Source organism: Heloderma suspectum, chromosome 5 (genome assembly GCF_057233095.1).
Source record: "Heloderma suspectum isolate Gila_16-S chromosome 5, 16-S_ref, whole genome shotgun sequence".
Lineage (NCBI taxonomy): Eukaryota > Metazoa > Chordata > Lepidosauria > Squamata > Helodermatidae > Heloderma > Heloderma suspectum.
Window position 1 is genome coordinate 141,382,432 of NC_139462.1, and position 21,400 is coordinate 141,403,831.

A 21,400-nucleotide genomic window follows, 5' to 3' on the forward strand; every position below is an offset into this window, starting at 1 on the left:
GAGTTCTTGGAAGCGCAACAGCAACTCCTCAATGAGAAGATAAGGAATGGTCAAGCTTTCCTGAAAGAACCCATGGGTAAAATCCACCGTAAGTTCCATGTAGGGTAAACCCATTGAAATGAATCGGACTTAAGTTAGTCATGACTAAACAAAGTCTGATTCATTTCAGTGGGTCTACACTAAGTAGAACATATGTTGGATTTTACCCCATGTTTATCATTACCAATCTTCTGCAGCACCCTGCCATGTGGGAGTGTTGGGTGCATTCTAGGGCACACAGTTCATATGAGGCTTTGGTGAAACTCCCAAAAGTTTAGGCAGCACCCTTCGTTACATGAACAGAATACGAAGTCTGAAACATGTGCCACGGTCCTCTGTTCAGGGGTTCTGCTGTGTCCTGGAATGCCTTCTAGAAAGAAAACACTGGTCTGGAACATGGATCTTTTCTCTGTGTACATTGTGCACTTATATTTTATCTTTTGCCTATAGAGAGGTGCTTGGAAGATCATGAACTTGTTGTTCAAGTTGAATCTACAATGGGGAGTGAAAGTAAATTTTTGTTCAGGAAGAATTATGCAAAATACGAATTCTTTAAGAATCCCGTGGTGAGTATCCTATTTTGTCATAGTCTGTGGCCCTGAAAAATTCTATTCTCTGTATTTGGCTTATATAGTATGAAAAATAGAGCTGGTTTTAAAGACTCCTGTTTGTATCATAATACTAATATGAAAAAATGACCTGGTTCTCAAATAGACCCCATGGTTTATTTAACCTGTGGTTTGTTGCCCTACCCAGGGTTTGTCTGGCAGACAACCGAACAATCTGTGGTTTGTTTTCTCAATCCCTGGGTTGTTTGTTTCTCTCCTCCTTCCCCTGTTCCATTCCTGTATTCCAAATGCCACTGTAGTACTGGCATGTACAGTGGCTAGGGTTTTTCTCACTCTCATCCAGGACCTCTGTAGCCTAGGAAAGCACCCCATGGGTGGGTTCTGAGTTCACACGTAACAACAACCCATGGTTTAAACAACCCAGAGTTCACAACCCACAACAAAACTTAGGTCCTCTTTCTGCATTATTCATGGTTAATAAACCATGGTTTGTTAGCATGGTAGGGTTCCCATATCACAACAATCCCCGAGTTAGCATTATGTGTGAACCAGGTCAATCTTGCAATGTACAAGTCAAATAACTCCCAGCAGAAAACCTTGTAGTAACAAGTAATACTGTCTCTATGTGACTAGTTTTCAAGAGATACATGTCCACAGCTACTGCTCCCTGTTTTTACAAGAAAACCCTTTGCCACCAGCTTGTGCTGAGAATCATGTGGGAAGCAGTGTTATGAAAAGGTACCCCACCATCACTTTGGAGAGGGGCCATAGTTCAGTTGTAGAGTGCATGCCTTGCATGAAGGAGGCCTCAGGTTTGATCCTTGGCTTCTCCAGTTAAAAGCCTCTCAGAAAAGGGTTGGGAAAAGTCTGCAGAGCTGACAGTCAGCACACACAGTACTAGGCTACCAAATGGAATGATGGGCTAACCCTGCATATGGCAGCTTCTTTATTTTCACCATGTGCCTAAAGCAAGTTGCATGGTTGTCTTGATCATATGGCAGTGAATGGTGATTGCTCTGTCTATCTTAAAACCTAGTAGAATCACCTTTTGTTTAACCTGAGTTAATCCCTGTTGAAAGAAAAAGTTCACCTTCTGTAATTTGAGAACCCAATAATTATTTGAGATGTACTATATATAATGGCTTTTAAAGCAGGGGTGGAAAATTGGTGGTCCTCCAAATGTTTTGGTCTACAGCTCCTATCAGCCCTAACCAGCATAGACAATGGTGAGGGATCATAGGAGTTGGAGGTAAAATACCTGGAGAGATGACAGGTTGCCCACCCTGGTTTTAAGGCAAATTAACTGCATCTGTATCACTGTCAGTCCATTCATACAGGTTCACTCTACCTGCTGCTATGAGTGCTTTAGCTATTAAATTAATATTCTGTGGTTGGCAATGTGGTGGGGTAGGGGAAAGAATCCTAGAATCCTAAAATAGTAGGGTTGGAAGGGGCCTACAAGGCCATCGAGTCCAACCCCCTGCTCAATGCAGGAATCCAAGTCAGAGCATCTCTGACAAATGGCTGTCCAGCCTTGTCTTGAAGGCCTCCAGTGTGGGAGAGCCCACCACCTCCCCAGGTAATTGGTTCCATTGTCGTATTACTCTTACAGTCAGGAAGTTTTTCCTGATGTTCAGCCGGAATCTGGCTTCCTGTAACTTGAGCCCATTATTCCGTGTCCTGCACTCTGGGATGATCAAGAAGAGATCCTGGCCTTCTTCTCTGTGACAACCTTTCAAGTACTTGAAGAGTGCTATCATATCTCCCCTCAGTCTTCTCTTCTCAAGGCTAAACATGCACAGTTCTTTCAGTCTCCCTTCATAGGGCTTTGTTTCCAGTCCCCTGATCATCTTTGTTGCCCTCCTCTGAACCCTCTCCAGTTTGTCTGCATCCTTCTTAAAGTGTGGTGCCCAGAACTGGACACAGTACTCCAGATGAGGCCTAACCAGTGCTGAGTAGAGGGGAACTAGTACTTCCCGGGATTTGGAAGCTATGGTTCTATTAATGCAGCCCAAAAGAGCATTTGCCTTTTTTGCAGACACATCACATTGTTGGCTCATATTCAGCTTGTGATTGACAACAATTCCAAGATCCTTCTCGCTTGTAGTGTGGTTGAGCCATGTATCCCTCATCTTGTAACTGTGCATTTGGTTTCTTTTTCCTAGGTGCGGAACTTGGCATTTATCCCTATTAAATGTCATTCTGTTGTTTTCTGCCCAGCGCTCCAGTCTGTCCAGATCACTTTGTCTGTCTTCCAAAGTATTAGCTATCCTGCCCAATTTTATGTCATCTGCAAATTTGATCAGCATTCCCTGCACCTCCTCTTCCAAGTCATTAATAAAAATGTTGAAGAGCACTGGGCCCAGGACTGAGCCCTAAGAAACCATCCTGTTGTACAGTATTTAAAATCGACTAACCCAGGGCAGCTTAAAAAATGTAGATGCAAGCCTATGCAGATAATTACTTAAGATGCCCCTTAGGGTGTTTGTTGGGATCATCAGGAGGCCCGCACAAAGGCCCTTGTGTGCACTGTAAGTAAGTCACATTCATGGGCAAGAAGCAAACATTTGTGTCAACTTGCTGGCACTGGGGCTCTTGACCCAGTCCTGGGAGCTGCTGTGCCAGCAAAGGCAATGCAGAACATTGAGGTCTAAAGTAGGGATGTCCATCACTGAGAAATCTGTTTCATTTTTAGGTTGATGGAGTTCCCTGGCGTGCCTGACTCAGCTCACATTTGCAGCTCAGGACACAGGTTTTTCCTGAACTCCAGGAATCTTTTCCTCATTTTTTTAATTTGCGGAAATAGAGATTTGTGAAAATTGCGGCTGAAATTTGTGCATATTACGTAAATTGCAGCCACAATTTGCACAAATATCTGTTTCTGCAAATAAAACAGAAAATCTGCAAACTCGCCTGACCCGATGCAGTCAAGTCAAGCCAGTTCGCAGAAAAGGAACTAAAGTCCAGGGGGCAGAACCAAGGGAATTTCATTGAGCTCCACACCCCAGGTAGATTCCTCTGACATCCCTAGTCTAAAGTATTGGGCATTGGTGCTTAATTTCTTAAAATAAGAGGTGCCAGGATTTACACCTTCCTATAAATTGTGTTCTCTGACCTGGAAGCACTTTCTCCTAATCCCAGATATGTGAGGGCTAATTAAGATAAAGCAGAGGCACTTTGCACGTACTCAAGGGTATTCTTGGTTGATTGTGCCTTTGAGTGCCATTTTTTTTGGCAGAAAGGTGGGATATAAATAAAATCATAAATAAAGTGTGACTTGAGGTGTTCCAGAGCTGAGCTCCTCAGGAGCTTCAGGTCACATTAATTCCTGCCATGATATTTCCTATAGTTCCATCGGCATATTAAATACTGATAGACGTAGTTGAACCCGAAAGTTTACTGTACATTCCCCTTCAGGCAAGCAGTCTCCCTTAACCTATTGTTTATGTAGTAAACTATAATGTTTGTGTTAATTAATTTTTTGCAGATGAACAGCATCATGCTTTAGATTGTTGGCTGTTTCTTGTAAGCCTGTGTGTGAAAAGCAAAAGAACCGGCTGTCAATTCTATATGTTTTTCACACATTTCAGTATTTAGTCAGGGGCATCGCAAGCCAGAATGGTGCAGTGAGAAGCTAAACTGAAACCATGAGAGTTCTAATCTGGCGGTGGTGGGGAATTACATATATAAAACTAATATTTTTATAATTGTTCTGGGAGCTGATGGCGCTCTGAATCGGATACCCTGTAAAGGTTACAGCAATGTTCTAGGAGCCACTTTTGCTGTAGGTTCATCCCATGATGATGCTGTAATATTTAAAGGCTCACAACCACAGATCCTTCGGACACAATCCGAGCTGGGTGACAGTTTTGCGGTAAAGTTCTGCACAATTGTCTCCCCACCCCGTTGCAGACCTTTTAAATATTACATCAGCATTATGACATGAACCCATGGAAAATTGATTTCCACAGTGCTGTTGGAACATTTAAAGCATGGGTGCAGAAACTCAGGACCAGGGCCCAAATCCCCCTCCCCCGGATTTCATTCCAGCCCTCTGGGGTTCGCTAGATGTCCAAGTCTCCTTCCCCTGGCCCTTTTCCCCAGCCACCAATGGTTTTCTGGTTTCTTAGCTATTGTGCAGTTTTCCCCATTTGAAAAGGTTGAAATGCCTCTCCTAAGGCTTAGTGTCTGATAGTAAGAGCTTGAAGCGAAAATATGCTGGTATTGTGGCCTCACCCCATTAGTATAGGGCCCTTGAGAGTGTCCCCAAAATGGAATTTGGCCCTGATTTGTATATCCAGGCTGTATACATAGAAGTTAGATGAATCCTAATGCTAAGCTGTCTTCTCATCTGTCTGTCTCTCTCTTCCCTACCCACTCCTAGAACTTTTTCCCAGAGCAAATGGTTGCTTGGTGTCAGCAGTCAAATGGCTGTATTCCACAGTCACAGCTCTTACAGGTATGCTAAAGATATTGTAGTTGTCTTGTAGTTGTCTTCTCTGTTGAGCCAAGGAACTAATATGTGATCGAACATATTGGGTAGAACTAGGTGCATACTTTTAAGACTAGCCAATTAGTGAAATAACACAATGTTAAATATAAACTAGTACTGTGCTGGCATTTAAATAAACCTCAGCATATCTGTTTAAAATATTCTGGGTCCTTGCAAATGTTACCATTTCTGGCTGCATGTTACTTCCCTTTTAAAGAAGGGGCAGTAGAAGCTGGATATGATAAAACCATTGATCAGGTTCACATGATTGGCCTGGCTTGTAATAGCAGGCACCATCCTTAAAATTCAAGCTGTAGCCACAGTTTGTTGTGTTGTCTGAACCCGGTGGGGGTGGGTTGTGCAAAGGTTAAACAAGAACCCATTACCTATTTTAGGGTTGTGCAAGGGTTAAACAACCCCTGCGGAACCCATGGCCTATTTTAGGGTTATGCGAGGGTTGTAAAACCCTCACACAACCCACCCTCACCAGGTCCGGCTGACACAACAGGCCGCAGTCATGCCTTGAATATTCAAGATGGCCGTCAGCACGCACTGCAGCCCACCATGGCTTGTTGGTGCAAATAGGCTCATTAGTTCTGCTGAAGACTGGTGAACTTGCAAAAGCCAGTACAAGCCCTAATTGCTCAACTAGGACTAAGCAGGGTTGCCAGATCTCCTGAGGCTCAGGCTAGGAGCTCAAGGGTGGAATTTTCCTTGGGAAAAGAGGGTGGCACCTGGCGTTATGTTTTTGGCTTTTTAAAAGAGATCGCAAGCTTATGCTATGTATTGTGGGAACATTGCTCCTATTTCCCATGTGTTTCCAAACTATATTAATTATATCAATATTGTTTTTTGCCTCTCACCTCTTCTCTCCTGCAGAAAGAGATACTGAGGCTGGAAATAAATGCTGGAAAAATGGACAGCAAAGGCAGGCCTTGTTGTAAATAGCTTGCCACTTTACACTGGCCCCTAACACCGAGATTTTACTCCTTCCCTTGGAAATCTTGAGAAGGAAGCTAAGAATTAGGGTCAAATTCTGAGACTTGCAGTTACAGAACTGTTAACTAGCACTCTAATTATTCAACAGCTTTTCTCCTAAAAGTAGTAACTGAAGTTGCTCTCTGAAAATTATCAGGGAATATGATTTCCAGTAACACAGCTGAGCATCCTCTTCCCCCCAGTGATACCATCAGTTAGTCACAACGTACTCTTCAAGAAGTAATCAGAAGGAGACTCCTTTTGTCCATTGACCCTTTTTGAGTTAACCATTCAGGATATATTTTTTTAAAAGTTTGCTCATCTATTTATTGTGCAGAGTGCCTGGATAGCTCCTTTAGAGTTTTGACTGGTTCTAACTGAAAGCTGGAGCGGATTCACTGCCCCACAAACACTGAAGCCACCAGCCTCCACTGACACGGTGTACAGTATAGTGCATCCCTTCTTAACATAATGTCCATTGGATTGTTCTGTGGTGAGAGTACACCTACAAGCGTTAAGTGTAAATGTGACAAACATGGGTATCATACAGGCACACTAATTGGGGAACCATAGCTTGCTGCAGCACTCTGTGGAGTCTATCCTGAGGGGCATGCCCTTGTCTGCCTTTGTGTAATGGTGAAATGACCTCTACCTTGCCCACTGTCCATGCAATTCCCTCCATGTTGTGATTCCACTCCTGCGCAGTGGACTTTTTATCATTACCATGATACATTCCTAGTGAAGGAGTTAGATTAGAAAACACCACTTCTCCACTGAAGAACTTGGCTATCAATTTAAGGTGGCATTTTTCAAATAAGACTTGGATTCCAACCAGACAAAATGCTACCTGATGCGATAAGCCAGGCTTCCACAACCTGGTGCTCTCCAGAAGTGTTGGACTACAACTCCCATTATCAGCTATGATGGGAATGCTGGGAGTTGCAGTCCAACACATCTGGAGGGCACCAGGTTGTAGAAGACTGTAATAAACCAAACTTGTACCTACTGGTTCTTTTCTTATTTGCTCTTGGCAATGATAGAATTCCACATTTTCATTTAATCTTCAACAGAATTTTTTAAACTCGAATAGCTGTCCAGAAATTCAAGGGTTCTTACATGTGAAAGAACTGGGGAGAAAGTCATGGAAGAAGCTGTATGCTTGTCTGAGGAGATCCGGACTTTATTGCTCTACAAAAGGGTCTTCGAAGGTAATTACACTTAGGTTAGTTTAACAAAGATGGCCTTTAGACTTTTCAGCCATTGCTTCTAGTTTCTGTGATGTGTTTGGGCACAATCCAAGAAGTTCTTCTGCACAAGCTATTTAATTGAACATTAAGCTTCTTGATAACCTCAATGCAAACTAAAAACAAACAAATGTAAATATAAACATCCTTATTCATTGCTCATAATTTTTTAAAAAGAATATGGTACCTTTATTTGCCTTTCTGGCACTAAATGGGCCCCCTAAGGCAACTCAGAACAACTTAAGATATAACTCAAAAGCAAACAAAACCAGGTTTATTTGAACAATAAGCAGGTTATTATATTTAAACAATAAAAACACCCAAAAAGAATAACTAGCTGCAACAGTTCAGTGTATACAAATGGTCAGTTTGAAATAAAATAAAAATAATAAAGCCAATCCATGTGACAGCCCTTTGAAATAGCTTTTTCTAAAAGCTGGAGGAAGAGATTGCCCTCTTCCTTGGTGTCATCACCTTGAACTTCTGAAGGTTGAGGCCTTCATCAGATGTTCTAAGACAGCCTTCCCCAACCTGGTGCCCTCCAGGTGTTTTGGACTACAATTTCCATCAGCCTAACTGACATGGCCATTAGTCAGAAATCTTAGGAGTTGTAGTCCAAAACATCTGGAGGGCACCAAGTTGGGGAATGCTGCTCTAAGATGTGTGTAGTTCATATGAGGGAACATGGTACTTAAATTGCACCCTAAAGTAAATCAGGTTTGGGAGTGGGGGTTGAGTATTTATTTATTTATAGATTACAGTTTTATACAGCCCAATAGCTGAAGCTCTCTAGCTGCATTCAGGTAGAGTATATAAAGCACCTGATTCTGTACCTTATTATCTGCTGGACAAGGACACAGTACAGATATTTAGATCAATCTGTTGAAGTCTTGAGGTTTTTATTATTATGGCCCATGTTGGATAGTTTGCATCCAACAATTGATGGGTAGGGAATGTGTGGTCCTCCAGGTGTTGTTGGACTGCAACTTCCATTATCTTCCACTGTTGGCTATGCTGGCTAGGGCTGATGGGAGTTGTAGGCCAAAACATCTGGAGGGCCTCAAGTTTCCCACCCCTGAATTAAATAGTTTATGGTCTTGCACAGTTGTGTCTTGTAATGGAAGTGGCTGGAATTGAGAAATCCTTTAGTGTGGTTTTACTGCCCTCTTGTGGCTGCATTTTTACTTTGAGAGAATGGATGAGTTGAAGCAGCTTAATGCTGTAGCTTTAATCATTACAAACATTTCCACAGGAACCAAGGCACCTGCAGTTGTTAGCTGACCTTGAAGATAGCAATATCTTCTCATTGATAGCAGGCAAAAAAATGTACAATGCTCCTACAGATTATGGATTTTGTATAAAGGTAATTGTTTACGTTATTTTTTTCTTCAGAAGTAGATAGTTCTGTTCGAAGCGCAGAAACTTTGTAATTAGTGATGTTAAAAATCCTTATGGTTTGTCATGTAACTTCGTAAATAAAATAATGGTTTCTGTTATGTTCTGGAGTTTCCCTTTGTCAGGCCTGACTGGGCAAGGCAACCCAAGATAATGTATCCCAGTTAAATGCATTCAAACACAGAGCCTGGATGCCTTATCAGATTTGAGTGGCTAGTGTTAACCCTATGTATTTGTGCTATGGCTATTTCTCCCATTACAATACAGTATGATGAACTGGAGAAATGTGCCTGCTCTATAAGGGGGATAGGGTAGTAAATTTAGAAGCATGCTCTCCCCCTGCCCTCCCCAATCTAGGCTCTCCAATACAGTTTCGTACAGTCAGGGCCAGAAATATCGGAACAAGGATAACTGTTTTGGCAGTTGGCCTCTGTACACCACCACATTGAAGTTGAAAGGAAACACACCCAGATGGGAGCAAAGTCAGGACTTTCAGCTGTAATTCAAGGGGCTTGACAAAAGTGGGGCACTAACCATTCATGAAGGACAGCCAGTGGCATACATACACCCCCATCGTTGGTGGCTCATAAGTGATGGAACGAATGGCTGACAAGCGGCTGCACGGCCAGGTGTGGCCTGCTTCCTGGGTACCCCATGACTAATCAAGCAGATAAAAGGCTTGGAGGTGGTTCTGAGTGTTACATTTGCATTTGGTAGCTGTTCATTGGAACTCCCAACATGAGGTCCAAAGAGCTGTCCGTGCGAGTGAAGGAGGCCATCATTAGGCTGAGGAAACAAACCCATCAGAGAGATAGCAAAAATATGGGAGTGGCCAACACAACTGTTGGCCACAACATCCTGGAAAAGAAGGAATTAACTGGCAAGCTCAGCAACAGCAAAAGGCTTGGAAGACCACAGAAGACAACTAAAGTGGATGACCGCAGAATTCTGCTCATGGTGAAGAGGAACCCTTTCACAACATCTAGCCAGGTCAAGAATGCTCTTGAGGAGGTAGGCATGTCATTGTCAACATCTACAGTCAAGAGACGGCTTTATGAATGTAAATACAGAGGCTTCACAACAAGGTGCAAACCACTGGGAACACTCAAGAACAGAAAGGCCAGATTAGCCTTTGCTAGCAAACACCTAAAAAAGCCTGCCCAGTTCTGGAATAAGATTCTTTGGACTGATGAAACCAAGATTAACTTGTACCAGAATGATGGGAAGAGAAAAGTATGGAGAAGGAAAGGAATAGCTCATGATCCAAAGCATACCACATCATCTGTCAAACATGGTGAAGGCAGTGTTATGGCATAGGCATGTATGGCTGCCAATGGAACTGGGTCACTGGTGTTTATTGATGACCTGACTGCTGATAAAAGCAACAGGATGAATTCTGAAGTATATAGGGCTATACTTTCTGCTCACATTCAGCCGAATGCTGCCAAACTGATAGGCCGCCGCTTCATATTACAGATGGATAATGAGCCAAAACATACAGCTAGCCAAGAGTTTCTCCAGGCAAAGAAGTGGGATGCTCTTCAGTGGCCAAGTCAGTCACCTGATCTCAACCCAATAGAGCATGCTTTTCACTTACTGAAGACAAGACCGAAGGCAGAAAGACCCACAAACAAGCAGCATCTGAAGGCAGCTGCAGTAAAGGCCTGGCAAAGCATCTCGAGGGAGGAAACTCAGCATTTGGTCATGTCCATGGGTTCCAGACTTCAGGCAGTCATTGACTGCCAAGGATTTTCATCCAGGTATTAAAGGCGATCCCTAAGTTTGAAATGATGTTGGTTTGTTCCATTACTTATGAGCCACCAACAATGGGTGTGTGTGTATGCCACTGGCCATACTTCCTGGATGGTTAGTGCCCCACTTTTGTCAAACCCCTTGAATTACAGCTGAAAGTTCTGACTTCACTCCCATCTGGGTGTTTTTCCTTTCAACTTCAATGTGGTGGTGTACAGAGGCCAACTGCCAAAACAGTTATCCTTGTTCCAGTATTTCTGACCCTGACTGTATATTGTGAGCAATGTTCTATGTTTCTCAGGGTTGCATTTTGAAGAGCTTCAAGGTTTTCATAGAAAAATAGGTTTTCATAGAATTGGAAGCACTCAGATTTGGTGTTAGGTTCACCCAATAACCACGAAGAACTGATGTGGCTTAATGGTGTGAGCAGGGAAATCCTCATTTCAGAGCTCATCTGAACCCTCAACTCACTAGGTGACCTTAGCATGGCCGCCATTCTCTCAGCTCCATGCTTACCTCTGTAATTAGGGGATGGTAATAATAATACTTGTCTGCCTACCATACTAGGTGGCTGTAAGCATTTCCAAGATCACTTTAAAGAAGCCTTCCCACCTTGGTGCCCTCCAGATGTGTTGGACTACAACTCATGTGTTGGACTACAACTGGAGTTGTCATCCAACACATCTGGAGGGAAGGCTGTTCTAAAGTGCTATATAAAAGCTAAGCATTAGGATGCCATACATTATACCTATACTGTATATCTCATGTCTTTGCGATGAGAAGGTAATTATGTTTTGTCCTTGTTTTGTAGCCCAACAGAGTGAGAAATGAAACTAAAGAATTAAGATTGCTGTGTGCTGAGGATGAGCAGAGCAGGACATGTTGGATGACTGCCTTTAGGCTCTTCAAGGTACTGGTTTCCCTTCAGTATTGGGGCAAGTTCACAGTTGTGGTGGCCTCCGTGTCAGGGCCATTGCCATTTTTGCATCTGGATGCCATTCGCACCGATAAGGTGTTTGTGAGAAGCTGTGCCGCTGTATGAACGCTGTGTGCGCAGTCACTCTGATTTACACCATCACAGTATCCCCCAAAGGGCCCATTGTGATCATGTGTGTGGCATGTATTTTCCCTACCTCTAAGTACCATTTTTCACAAAATGGCAGCTCTGCTATCAAGGTGCGTGGGGTGGGGGTGGCTGCTGAAAGCGTGAACTGGGCCTTGTTCAGATGGATACGAGGAATCTTGGTTTTGCTTCTACCCCAGGACAATCCCTCTCCCAAAAATTCTCATGTAATTACTCACCTGAGACATTTCACCAATGGAAGTGGTAGCCCAGCCTTCTTGTGCCAAGTTCAATATGCACTTTGACAGCCTAATAAACAACAAAAACTCTGCTGACCAGCCAGTGCAGCTCCAGCTATTATTTCTCAATGGTCACCTGTCATTCTAAATGTGCAGACATGTAAACAGACTTTGTGGGAAAAGACAACTGTGTGTGAAGATAGAATACCATGTACACATAAGATTGAGAAGGAAGTTATGGTGCAACCCTGCTTTCTCATGTTGCTCTGGCCGAAGGGTTTGTCATTGAAAAGAACTTCATACGGCACTTTAAAGACAGCATTATTCAGCAGCATAGAAATAGTAGGGGAAAGTTAGACTGACACACAACTCCGCACTTTTGCAATTTTAATAAAATAAGCCACTGCATATCTCTTTCTCTCTCCAATCTTCAGTATGGGATGTTGCTGTACCAGAACTACAGAATTCCACAACAGAGGAAAGGTCTGCTTCCACATTTCACCACTCCTGTGGTAAGTTTATAATTTTAAATACAGGCATCTTTTCATTTATACTACAGTCAGTTTTTTCAAGAGTTTAGACAAGAAGTATCTTCATGGTAAACAGTGACCTTGGAGTCACCAAATGATGGATCATGAGGAATAAGATTGCCTGAAAGCGGCTCAGTGAGCAAATGGACTGTGGCTGACACCATGGTTTCCACAGCACTAAGACTTAAATCAACTTGATTCCCACCACCTGGTGGCTATGAAAGCTCTTTGGGAAGTGTTAGAAGAACTGTATCTCTGAATCCCTGCAGAGCTAGCACTTCTTTGTGATTAAGAGAGCAATCCTATGGTTGCTGGGAGAGCATCTCGGGTACTATAGGGTATTGTGGAGTTCCTTCTCAGAGGCTGTAGACACTGTTACAACCTCAGGAGAGGAAATCCTCATGGGGATCTCTCCCGCACCCTTCACAGCCACTGCAGAAAGTACCGCTGCAGCTTTCTCACCTGAGGTTGGAGCTCTCGGAAGGGGGCAGGGAGGTCATAGTCATAAAAGTCATAGTCATAGAATCATAGGGTTGCAGCTGACTGCAGGAAGCCTGATTCCCAGGTGGTCTCCCATCCAAGTACTAACCAGGGCTGACCCTGCTTAGCTTCTGAGATCAGACGAGATCAGGCACACCCAGCCCTTAAGAGTGGCACTGAAGGTCTTCAGGATCCTAAAGCCTTCCAGCTCCTGCCCCTGCCCAAAAGTGTGTCTATTGGAATATCAGCAGAAAGGAGGAGAGAGAGAGACAAAGATTGCCTCCATCACTCCTCCTGCTGTGCTATGAAAAGCATAGGATTTTCAGAGCACTCCCTAGACACCCATGGGATTGTTCTGTAAATAATTCTGGAGCTACATTTGTTCAAGATGTGGAGGGCATGGTAGATAATTACTGTGAAATTGTAGGACATCAGGTCCAGTCTTTCCCCATCCCCCCACTTAAACCTGAACTTAAATGACCTTGCAGACTTTCTCAGATGCGCAAGTCTCAGTTGCCCACTTCATGCACTTGGCAAAATTGAGTCTTGTGCTTTATATCATGCATGATGGTGTGCAGCAGCCTTCTCCAACCTGATGCCCTCCAGATGTTTTGGATCACAACTCCCAGCATTCTTGAGCAATGGCTATGCGGCCTGGGGCTGATGGGAGTTGTGATGTCCAAAACATCTGGAGGACACCATTTTGGGGAAGGCTGGTGTACAGGTTTGGTACATGAAGTTTAACTAGGTCTATAAAAGGAAAGTCTTACATAATGTGTTTCTGAGTGATAAGCATGTTGCATTTCCTTTATGTTTATATTTTCAAGTATCTAAAAAGCTTTAAATCAACTTTAAATTCATTTTGAAGCAGGAATTTCCTGGGCCCTTGCAGAATGGTAATGCAGTCATGTTCCTTACTAGTCTTCATCAGGAATTAATCGCATCAGTGGAAAAGGATATTGTGGAGGCAATGACTCGCAAATCAAAATAGAATGAGATACAATGGTATTATTTCATGGACAGTGAGTTGGATCCAGATTTATGCTGGACCAACTGGCCTGATGGAAGTGGACTTCCTTGCCCCCACCTTTCCACAGAAGCCCCTCCAGCCCCCTGCAAATGCTACACAGAGAGCTGGGAGACCCTGCTGAATGGGGTGAGCTGTGGTATGTAGGGGGAAGGGGGAATCCCAAAAAAATCTGGTGTAGGGACCTTCTACAAGCAGAGCGCTTCCTCTCACAGAAGGTGTCTCCTGGACCCAACCCTATTTAAAAAATAAAAATTGGACAGTGAGTACTCATAGCTATTTCCATCTCCAGCATCCACTCGTTGAGCTCCAGAGAGGCTGTGCTGTGTATTCCATTTCCACAGTAGTTCGCCCTGTTGCAGCTTGGAGCAGGGCCCATCTTTCCCCAGAGTGTCCTTGCCTTTAGAACTCTCCCCCTAAAGAAATGCAGTAGTATTCCATTCTTTGTCTTTTAGAAGGCATGTTAAAGTCCTATTGTCTTGTTCCTCCAGGCTTTCCAATGATTTAGTGTTGGTGTGGGTTTCTTACTTACTTTCAGTGTTTCTGCCAGCTTATCTGATATCTGTTTGTTTTATGGTTTCAATTGTGACTCTATTCAGAGTTCATTTTTATTATGCTATAATCTACTAAGTATGTAGAAAGGCAAAAACTATGGCTACTTTAGGCAAGCCCAAGGGCTTGGCCATGCTCAGTATGATCTTTGACTTGCTTTGAACAGCAGACTCCCCAATGGCATAACACAAGCTGGTTTTGAAAGGCCCTTAGTTTCAAAAATAATTTGCCATTTGTTGGGGAATGGGCTGCTTCTTTTGAGGAAATGTAAGTCCAAAACCTCCTTGAATATACAGAACTAGTTGCACTGTTCTCTAGATCATGCCCTATACATTTTAAAGTCAAAAGGCTGCTCTATAGAGAAGAGCTCTGGGTAATTTGAAAGCTTATTTACTCGTACGCCCACCAAAGCTTGGTGCAGTAAAACACCATTACTATACCCGTATTTACAATTTTTATTCCATGGGCCCTGCATAGCTACATATCTGCCTACACAAAGCTAAGAATAGTTTGGAAATTTGATTATCTCAGACAAGTTGGGAGGAGCACTCAAATGCTAATAAAGATTATGATAATTACAATAATAAATAGTAAATAATAACCAATAGTTTTCTTTTTAAAAACATCATTTCAGAGAAGTGTGTCTGAAAATTCCTTAGTAGCAATGGATTTTTCTGGCCAAATAGGAAGAGTTATTGAAAATCCAGCTGAAGCACAGAGTGCAGCCTTGGAAGAAGGGCATGCTTGGAGGGTAAGGGAGCCCCTGTCTTTACTTGTCAAACAGGTTCCTGTGGTGACAGGTGAAAAAGCTTGTGGCTGTCGTAGTATAGTGCCTGACTGCAAAACCTGAACGACGGACTGAGGGAAGAGCAGGTGATAACATTGCCAGTAGTGGCATGGCTGCTGGTGCTGGTAATGCTTCAAGGAATATGATTGGGTGGGTGGGTGGGTGGGTGGGTGGAGAAATGGCTACTTCTCATGTCAGTATTGCTGGGTATGGGGGTATGCAGAGTGCTGTTTAAGGAGGGCAGATGCATAAAGGGGAATACATCTCCAAATGTATTCCCCTTTATTCATTAATTGCATCAAGGAACAATATATCAATATTTATTAAATATTTTTATCCTGCCCTTCCTCCATAGATTTCACAGGGTTGTATAGATGGTTCTTCTCTTCTTCCCACCAATCCTTGAGGTAGATTAGACTGAGACACAGTCTGTGGCCTGAGATCACCAATTAAACTTTGTGGCTAAGCAGGAATTTGAACCCAGGTCTAAAGAGGATATTCCATGGCCTTGATTGGCATAGGACTAACGTCTTGTTCTTTAGTTTATTGATGGGCTATCCAACAGCCTCTCATATGTTTAAAACAGGTTTAATTTGATTCTCGTCTCATGTGGAGAAAAGGTAGAATTCCCCCCCCTCCCCCCGCATCCTGTTATTTGAACAGAAAAACAATGTTTTATAATAGTATTATTGGGATACAAGGATTGGAGGAACTTGCCTTGACTGTCCACGGCTTTTTCAGTATGGCAGGAGGATATCAGCAATGGCTATTTTAAATGTAAATGTCATGTACCTTTCAAGAATTGGTTGTTTTATCCTGCCTTTTCTCCAGAGAGCTGAGAGTAGTGTATATGGTGGTTCTCTTCCCCCTGCTTAGTCTTACACAGGGTGGTTGTGAGGATAACAGATAGTGACTGGTGTAAAGTCATTCAGTAAGCTTCATGGCTGACTTGGAATTAAAAGCTGAGACAAGAATTTATCACCAGGCATTTTTTAAGATAAAAGGAATGGGCCATAGCTCACACATCCTCACTGGACTGCAAAACATTTTTTGTAATGCCATCAAGAAACTGGAATGGGCTGGACTTTGTAGGTGTAGCATTTTTTTACTACATATATCTGGTAATAGTAACAGTTTGACTTGACTTTTATGCTGAGTGCTTTGTTCTGCAGAAACGCAGCACAAGAATGAACGTCCTGGGTAGCCAAAGTCCACTTCATCCTTCCATACTGACCACAGGTAAGAAAAAATTGAAACAGATACATACATAGAGCTAGATACCCCATTAATTTCAGTTGTTGTTGTTCAGTCGTTCAGTCATGTCCAACTCTTCGTGACCCCATTTAACTCTATTCCATTGAACTCATGGATGATGCCCCTGTTGGTTAAAATTTAACCAAATTTTAGAATGTGACTCAATCCATGCTTGCTGCTTTTGAGTCGGAAGGTTCAAGTATGTTGTTTCTCCTTTTAAACAGGACCATGGGGTTTAATTTGAGCCTCAGGTTCTTTAAAATTTAGCCCCAGAAACTGTTATCAATCCCAGGGCTCAATCTTTGAATACATGGAGTTGGATCTAGACTTATTTTAGTGTAGATCTGTTGAAATGAATGGGACGTAAATTAGTCATGACTAAGATCCACCCATGGATCCAGAGTTAACAGGCAACAGCCTCTCCCATTTTTAGGGCTTTCCTCCTTGATCAAGTTCTTTTTTGCAAAGCAAATGTGCATTTTTTTGCTAGTTGTTGCATCCAGAAGGTACTAAGCATATTTTATTGTATTTTTAGCAACTAGCTATAATACAATTTAAGTGAAAAAGTCTGCTAACCATTTACTTCCATATTGAGGTTTAATCCAGAACAGGATTGTACAAATAAGAAGAATGTGAAAGATAAAGTGTTATGGAGAGAAATAAAATACAAATGAGCATGATGGATCAGTCTGGTTTACGTGTGCTATAGTTTCATATAGTGCAGAAGGAAAATTCTTAGCTAGAAATTTCACAAGTACATCTGAGGCTCATTAGATTTCAGGTGCTTTCTCAGAGCTGCTACAATGAGTTTTCCTGTTTTGACTGACATGCTTGCTTTGCCCAGTAAATGCACTCATTTCTCATGGCTGGAGTTCCTTCTCAATTTTAACAGTAATGGTGGAATATTATTAGTTCATATTTCCAGATACATTTCATACTCCAGTAGAAGAGGTGGGAGATCCTCCACTGCTAATGAATTACAGAAACACACCATAGCACACCAAAGGACATTCCTTGTATGTCCAGTGTGATCTGCCAGGAAAAGCACTCTTCATCGAGCTTGTACGAAGGGAACCCTTAGCTCTCTTTGCATCAGGAATGAGCAGGAATGATGATTATGCTGGAGTATTAAAGATATTATTTACAGAAAGAGAAATCGGCCCAGTTATTTTGAAATGAAACATCTTTCAAAGTTGCAGTGATACTCCTTTGGCTTTGTCCTAGCCCAAGCTAGATAAGGAATTGAAAACCCTAAATTCTGAGCTGCAATAAGGATCTTAGGCCACCAGGAACCAGTCCCCATCTCCTCAAAGGCTTCTACTGCCTGTTCTGAAGCCTTTTGGAAAAATATTTTTCAACCAGTAAAGCAGTGCTAGTTTATATGCCTAACTTTAGTTATGGACAGTCTAATTCTGCTTTAACTAGCTTAATTGATCTTCATTGTACTCTGCCTAGGCACCTACGTTTATTAAACATCTTAAATGTCCAAAAGCCACAGTGGAATACTGTACAATAGTTGGGGCATGATTCTACATTTATATATTTCTAGAGCTAGTTTTACCAAGTTTCCACTTTTTGTCCTGTCGAATCTTAGTAAACCTCTTAAAGTCCTCTCTGCAATTTGGGTTGCTAATTGATATTTGAGTTTGCCATGGATCCACTGAGTGAAAATTTATCCCTAAATAATTAAACCTTATAACTTGTTCTATCCAATATCCATAAGGGGTCTGTTTGTGTAATTGACCTGTTCTACAAAAAAACATAATGTTTGTTTTATCATACTGTACACTCAGCTGCTCATTTAAGAGTACATATTAAATTGCCCTAGTAGCCTATACTGACCAATTTGCATATGAGAAATTAGAATAATTAGAGAGCCAGTGTGGTGTAGTGGTGAGAGTGTTGGACTAGGAGTCGGGAGATCCGGGTTCTAGTCCCCACTCGGCCATGGAAGCCCACTGGGTGACTTTGGGCCAGTCACAGACTCTCAGCCCAACCCACCTCACAGGGTTGTTGTTGTGAGGATAAAATAGAGGAGGAGGATCGTTGTGTAAGCCGCCTTGGGTTCCTTAAGGAGGAAAAAAGGCGGGATATAAATGTAATAAATAAATAAATAATATCATCTGCATATAATAAGATGGTGTATCTTATTTTCAGCCTTTACTGGAAAGATGTGGTATCCTCTTAGAAAAGCTACCACACTTTTCAAATACAGTTTAAAGAGTGAAAGGGCAATAAACAGCTGACCATCAACTCCTATACTAAGCTGCAAAGTTGTGTCAGTATATAAGCTCCTAATGCCATTCAAGAGATTAGTATCAATACCCAAAGAATGGAGTCTGGTCTGTAGCTGACCATGGGCTACTGAGTCAAGTGCTGCTTTTAAATCAGTGGGAGCCAAATAAACCTGGCTAGATAGCCTATTTATTGACTACATGATCCAGAATAAAGTGATGATCTAAGGCTGAAGGCCCTGATCTAAAACCAGCCTGCCCCAGGGCTACCAGGCTATCAAGATCAAGCCACTGCTCTAGTTCATTACACAGATGATGAGTGTGTAATTTAGCAACTTTATCCAAAAGACTTACTGGCGTAGTTCAGACATAATGGTCAATTCCTGGGTTAAACAATGCAAGAATTGGCGTGGCTGCGTGGGAGTGAATGAGCACACTGCCTCCCACCTGCTCACCACCTCCGCTTTCCTAAACAACCCAGAGTTCTCAGGTTCGCATGTCATGACAGCAGCCCAGGAACAGGGCATTCCTGGGTTGTTTTGGAAAGTAGAAGTGGGCGGGAATCCACTTGCTTGCTCATTCATGCTCACAAACAACCCGTGGTTTGTTAACTATGGGTTGTTCAAGTGCAAACCGGTCTCTTGGCATATAGTTGGCTGGATTGGTGTTAGGGCCTTTCTTATATATTGGTATAATTATAGCTGACTGTCACTCAGATGGGAAATAGCCAGAACTATCAATGTGTGATAACAGTTGCACAGATAATGTACACTTTGTACCTAGGAAATCGTAGTATTTCCCCTGAACAGCACATTCATTTGCAATGTAGAATGTGGTTGCACAAGTTTCATGGCCATGTATTAGGTACTATTTGTGAGAAAGTGACAAGTGGTGGAATAGTTCTTGCCCTCACCTTCAAACATGCTTGTGTCCTTTTCTGAACATTCGTTTTTAATTCAATTTTTAGGGTTTTAAAAAATTCTGTGCTCCACTACTGTATGCTTCTGTAAAGGGCTGAGCATTGGGGTATTAAAGGTATAAAGGGCTGAGCATCAGGGTATTAAAGGTGACAAACAGCAGCACATAGTTCCCTTGATAGTCTAGTACCTCCTTGTATTAGACTTACATGGTGGCAATAGGACAGTGCAGGAATCTATTCCAATATGCTGATTGCATTCTCTGAATTCGGTAATCTCACATCATTTGGAGAAACACGGGGTGGGAATGTGCATGCACAGCAGGACATGTGACTGGATTTCTCACATCTGTGCTCTCTGACATTTAGTAGAATGACCAGACCATTGTTGTTACGCAAAAAGCAGGGCAATATATGGCTGTACACTTATTCATCAGAATGCTTGGGGATCTGTGCTTGAAAACCTATGTAGCCCAACATACTGGCGTTTAACAAGTTATGTCTCCTTCAGTTATTCACAGGACACAGCACTGGTTTCATGGCAGGATCTCTAGAGAAGAATCACACAGGATTATTAAGCAACAGGGGCTTGTAGATGGGTAAGCATTTTTCACTGATTATGTAATATTTACCACTGCGCCTAGAGATCCCTATCACAGCCATGATCCTAGTGTCTTCATACGTATATGTGCACCCAGTCTGCATAGCTTGAAAAGCCTTGGCTATTGGGCGGTAATGAAATAAATAAACACACACACACACACCCTGTAATAGTAACTTGCAGTGGCTCTCCAGGGATTCAGACAGGGGTCTCTTTTGGCCCTACCTGGAGATGCCAGGGATTGAAACTGGGAGCTTTTGCATGCAAAGCAGCTTCTCTACCATTGAACGACAACTCTTGCCTAGGATCACCTATATACGAATACTCACATATTTGAGGCATGCATTCTTCTTGCTCTAGCCTTGAGACACTTGATAGAAATGTAAAAACCTCTGCTTGTGTTTTGGTTTTGGGTTTTTGCCCTGAGCATTTGCAAGGTTGTCACAATTTCATCAGCCAGATTCCAGATTAATTATGAATAGACTTAAGGAGCAATCCTATGTCCCCCAAACATAGGATTGTTCAGTTTCTGGGCTCTGAGGTCAGAAGCAGGGCTCTGTCTTTGGAGCCCAGAAACTGCACCCCCCACCTCCTCCCTGTCATAGCCAGTGCAGTTCTGGCAACATCTCTGCGCTCGAAAATAGAGGGGAAAGGGGGCGTTCCTGAGGGAGGGGAGGAGACTGGGGCATTGGCCATATGACGTTTCCTGTGGCCACTTCAGCCTCCTTTCCTTCTGCTCCAAAGCACTGCTGGCAGAAATGCAGGGTGGTTGGTGAGTGGAGGCGAAGACAGCCCCCATGCTTCATCTGCCCTGCATTGGATACTCGGCAGCCTCCAAGTTTGGAGGCTCCCGACTATCTTCATAGGCTTGCATCCTTAGACTCTCATATATGCTGATGACATAATAAAACATTAATTTAGATTAGTCTGGGTAGTCAATTTAATAGTAACATATCATGTTTCTTCCTAGGCTATTTCTACTCCGAGACAGCCAGAGTAATCCAAAGGCATTTGTACTTACTTTGTGCCACCATCAAAAAATTAAGCATTTTCAGATTTTGCCGGTAAGTATAGCACTTTTCCAGTATGGTACAGGTTTTGTCATAGGGCTTATTAAAGATTTCTCAGGAGCCATGCAGTTGACCCAAGCAGCAACTGGATTTTCTCATTTCCCCTTGTATTTTTCTCCCAAGTATGTTATATTGGACAATGCCTCTCTACTGCTCTGGCCCATCACGTAAAAGAGGG

General features: G+C 42.6%; 1 protein-coding gene across 1 annotated transcript in view; it reads left to right on the plus strand.

Annotated features, from left to right (window-relative positions):
* Positions 1 to 21,400, plus strand: part of GRB10 (growth factor receptor bound protein 10) — a 147,090-nt gene that overhangs the window by 119,582 nt on the left and 6,108 nt on the right. The window contains exons 7-16 of the mRNA XM_084857685.1: positions 490 to 605; positions 4,993 to 5,067; positions 7,149 to 7,286; positions 8,575 to 8,685; positions 11,281 to 11,379; positions 12,206 to 12,283; positions 14,995 to 15,111; positions 16,320 to 16,386; positions 20,063 to 20,150; positions 21,123 to 21,216. Of these exons, the coding sequence (XP_084713811.1) occupies positions 490 to 605; positions 4,993 to 5,067; positions 7,149 to 7,286; positions 8,575 to 8,685; positions 11,281 to 11,379; positions 12,206 to 12,283; positions 14,995 to 15,111; positions 16,320 to 16,386; positions 20,063 to 20,150; positions 21,123 to 21,216 (983 nt within the window). The remainder of the gene's footprint in view (positions 1 to 489; positions 606 to 4,992; positions 5,068 to 7,148; positions 7,287 to 8,574; positions 8,686 to 11,280; positions 11,380 to 12,205; positions 12,284 to 14,994; positions 15,112 to 16,319; positions 16,387 to 20,062; positions 20,151 to 21,122; positions 21,217 to 21,400) is intronic.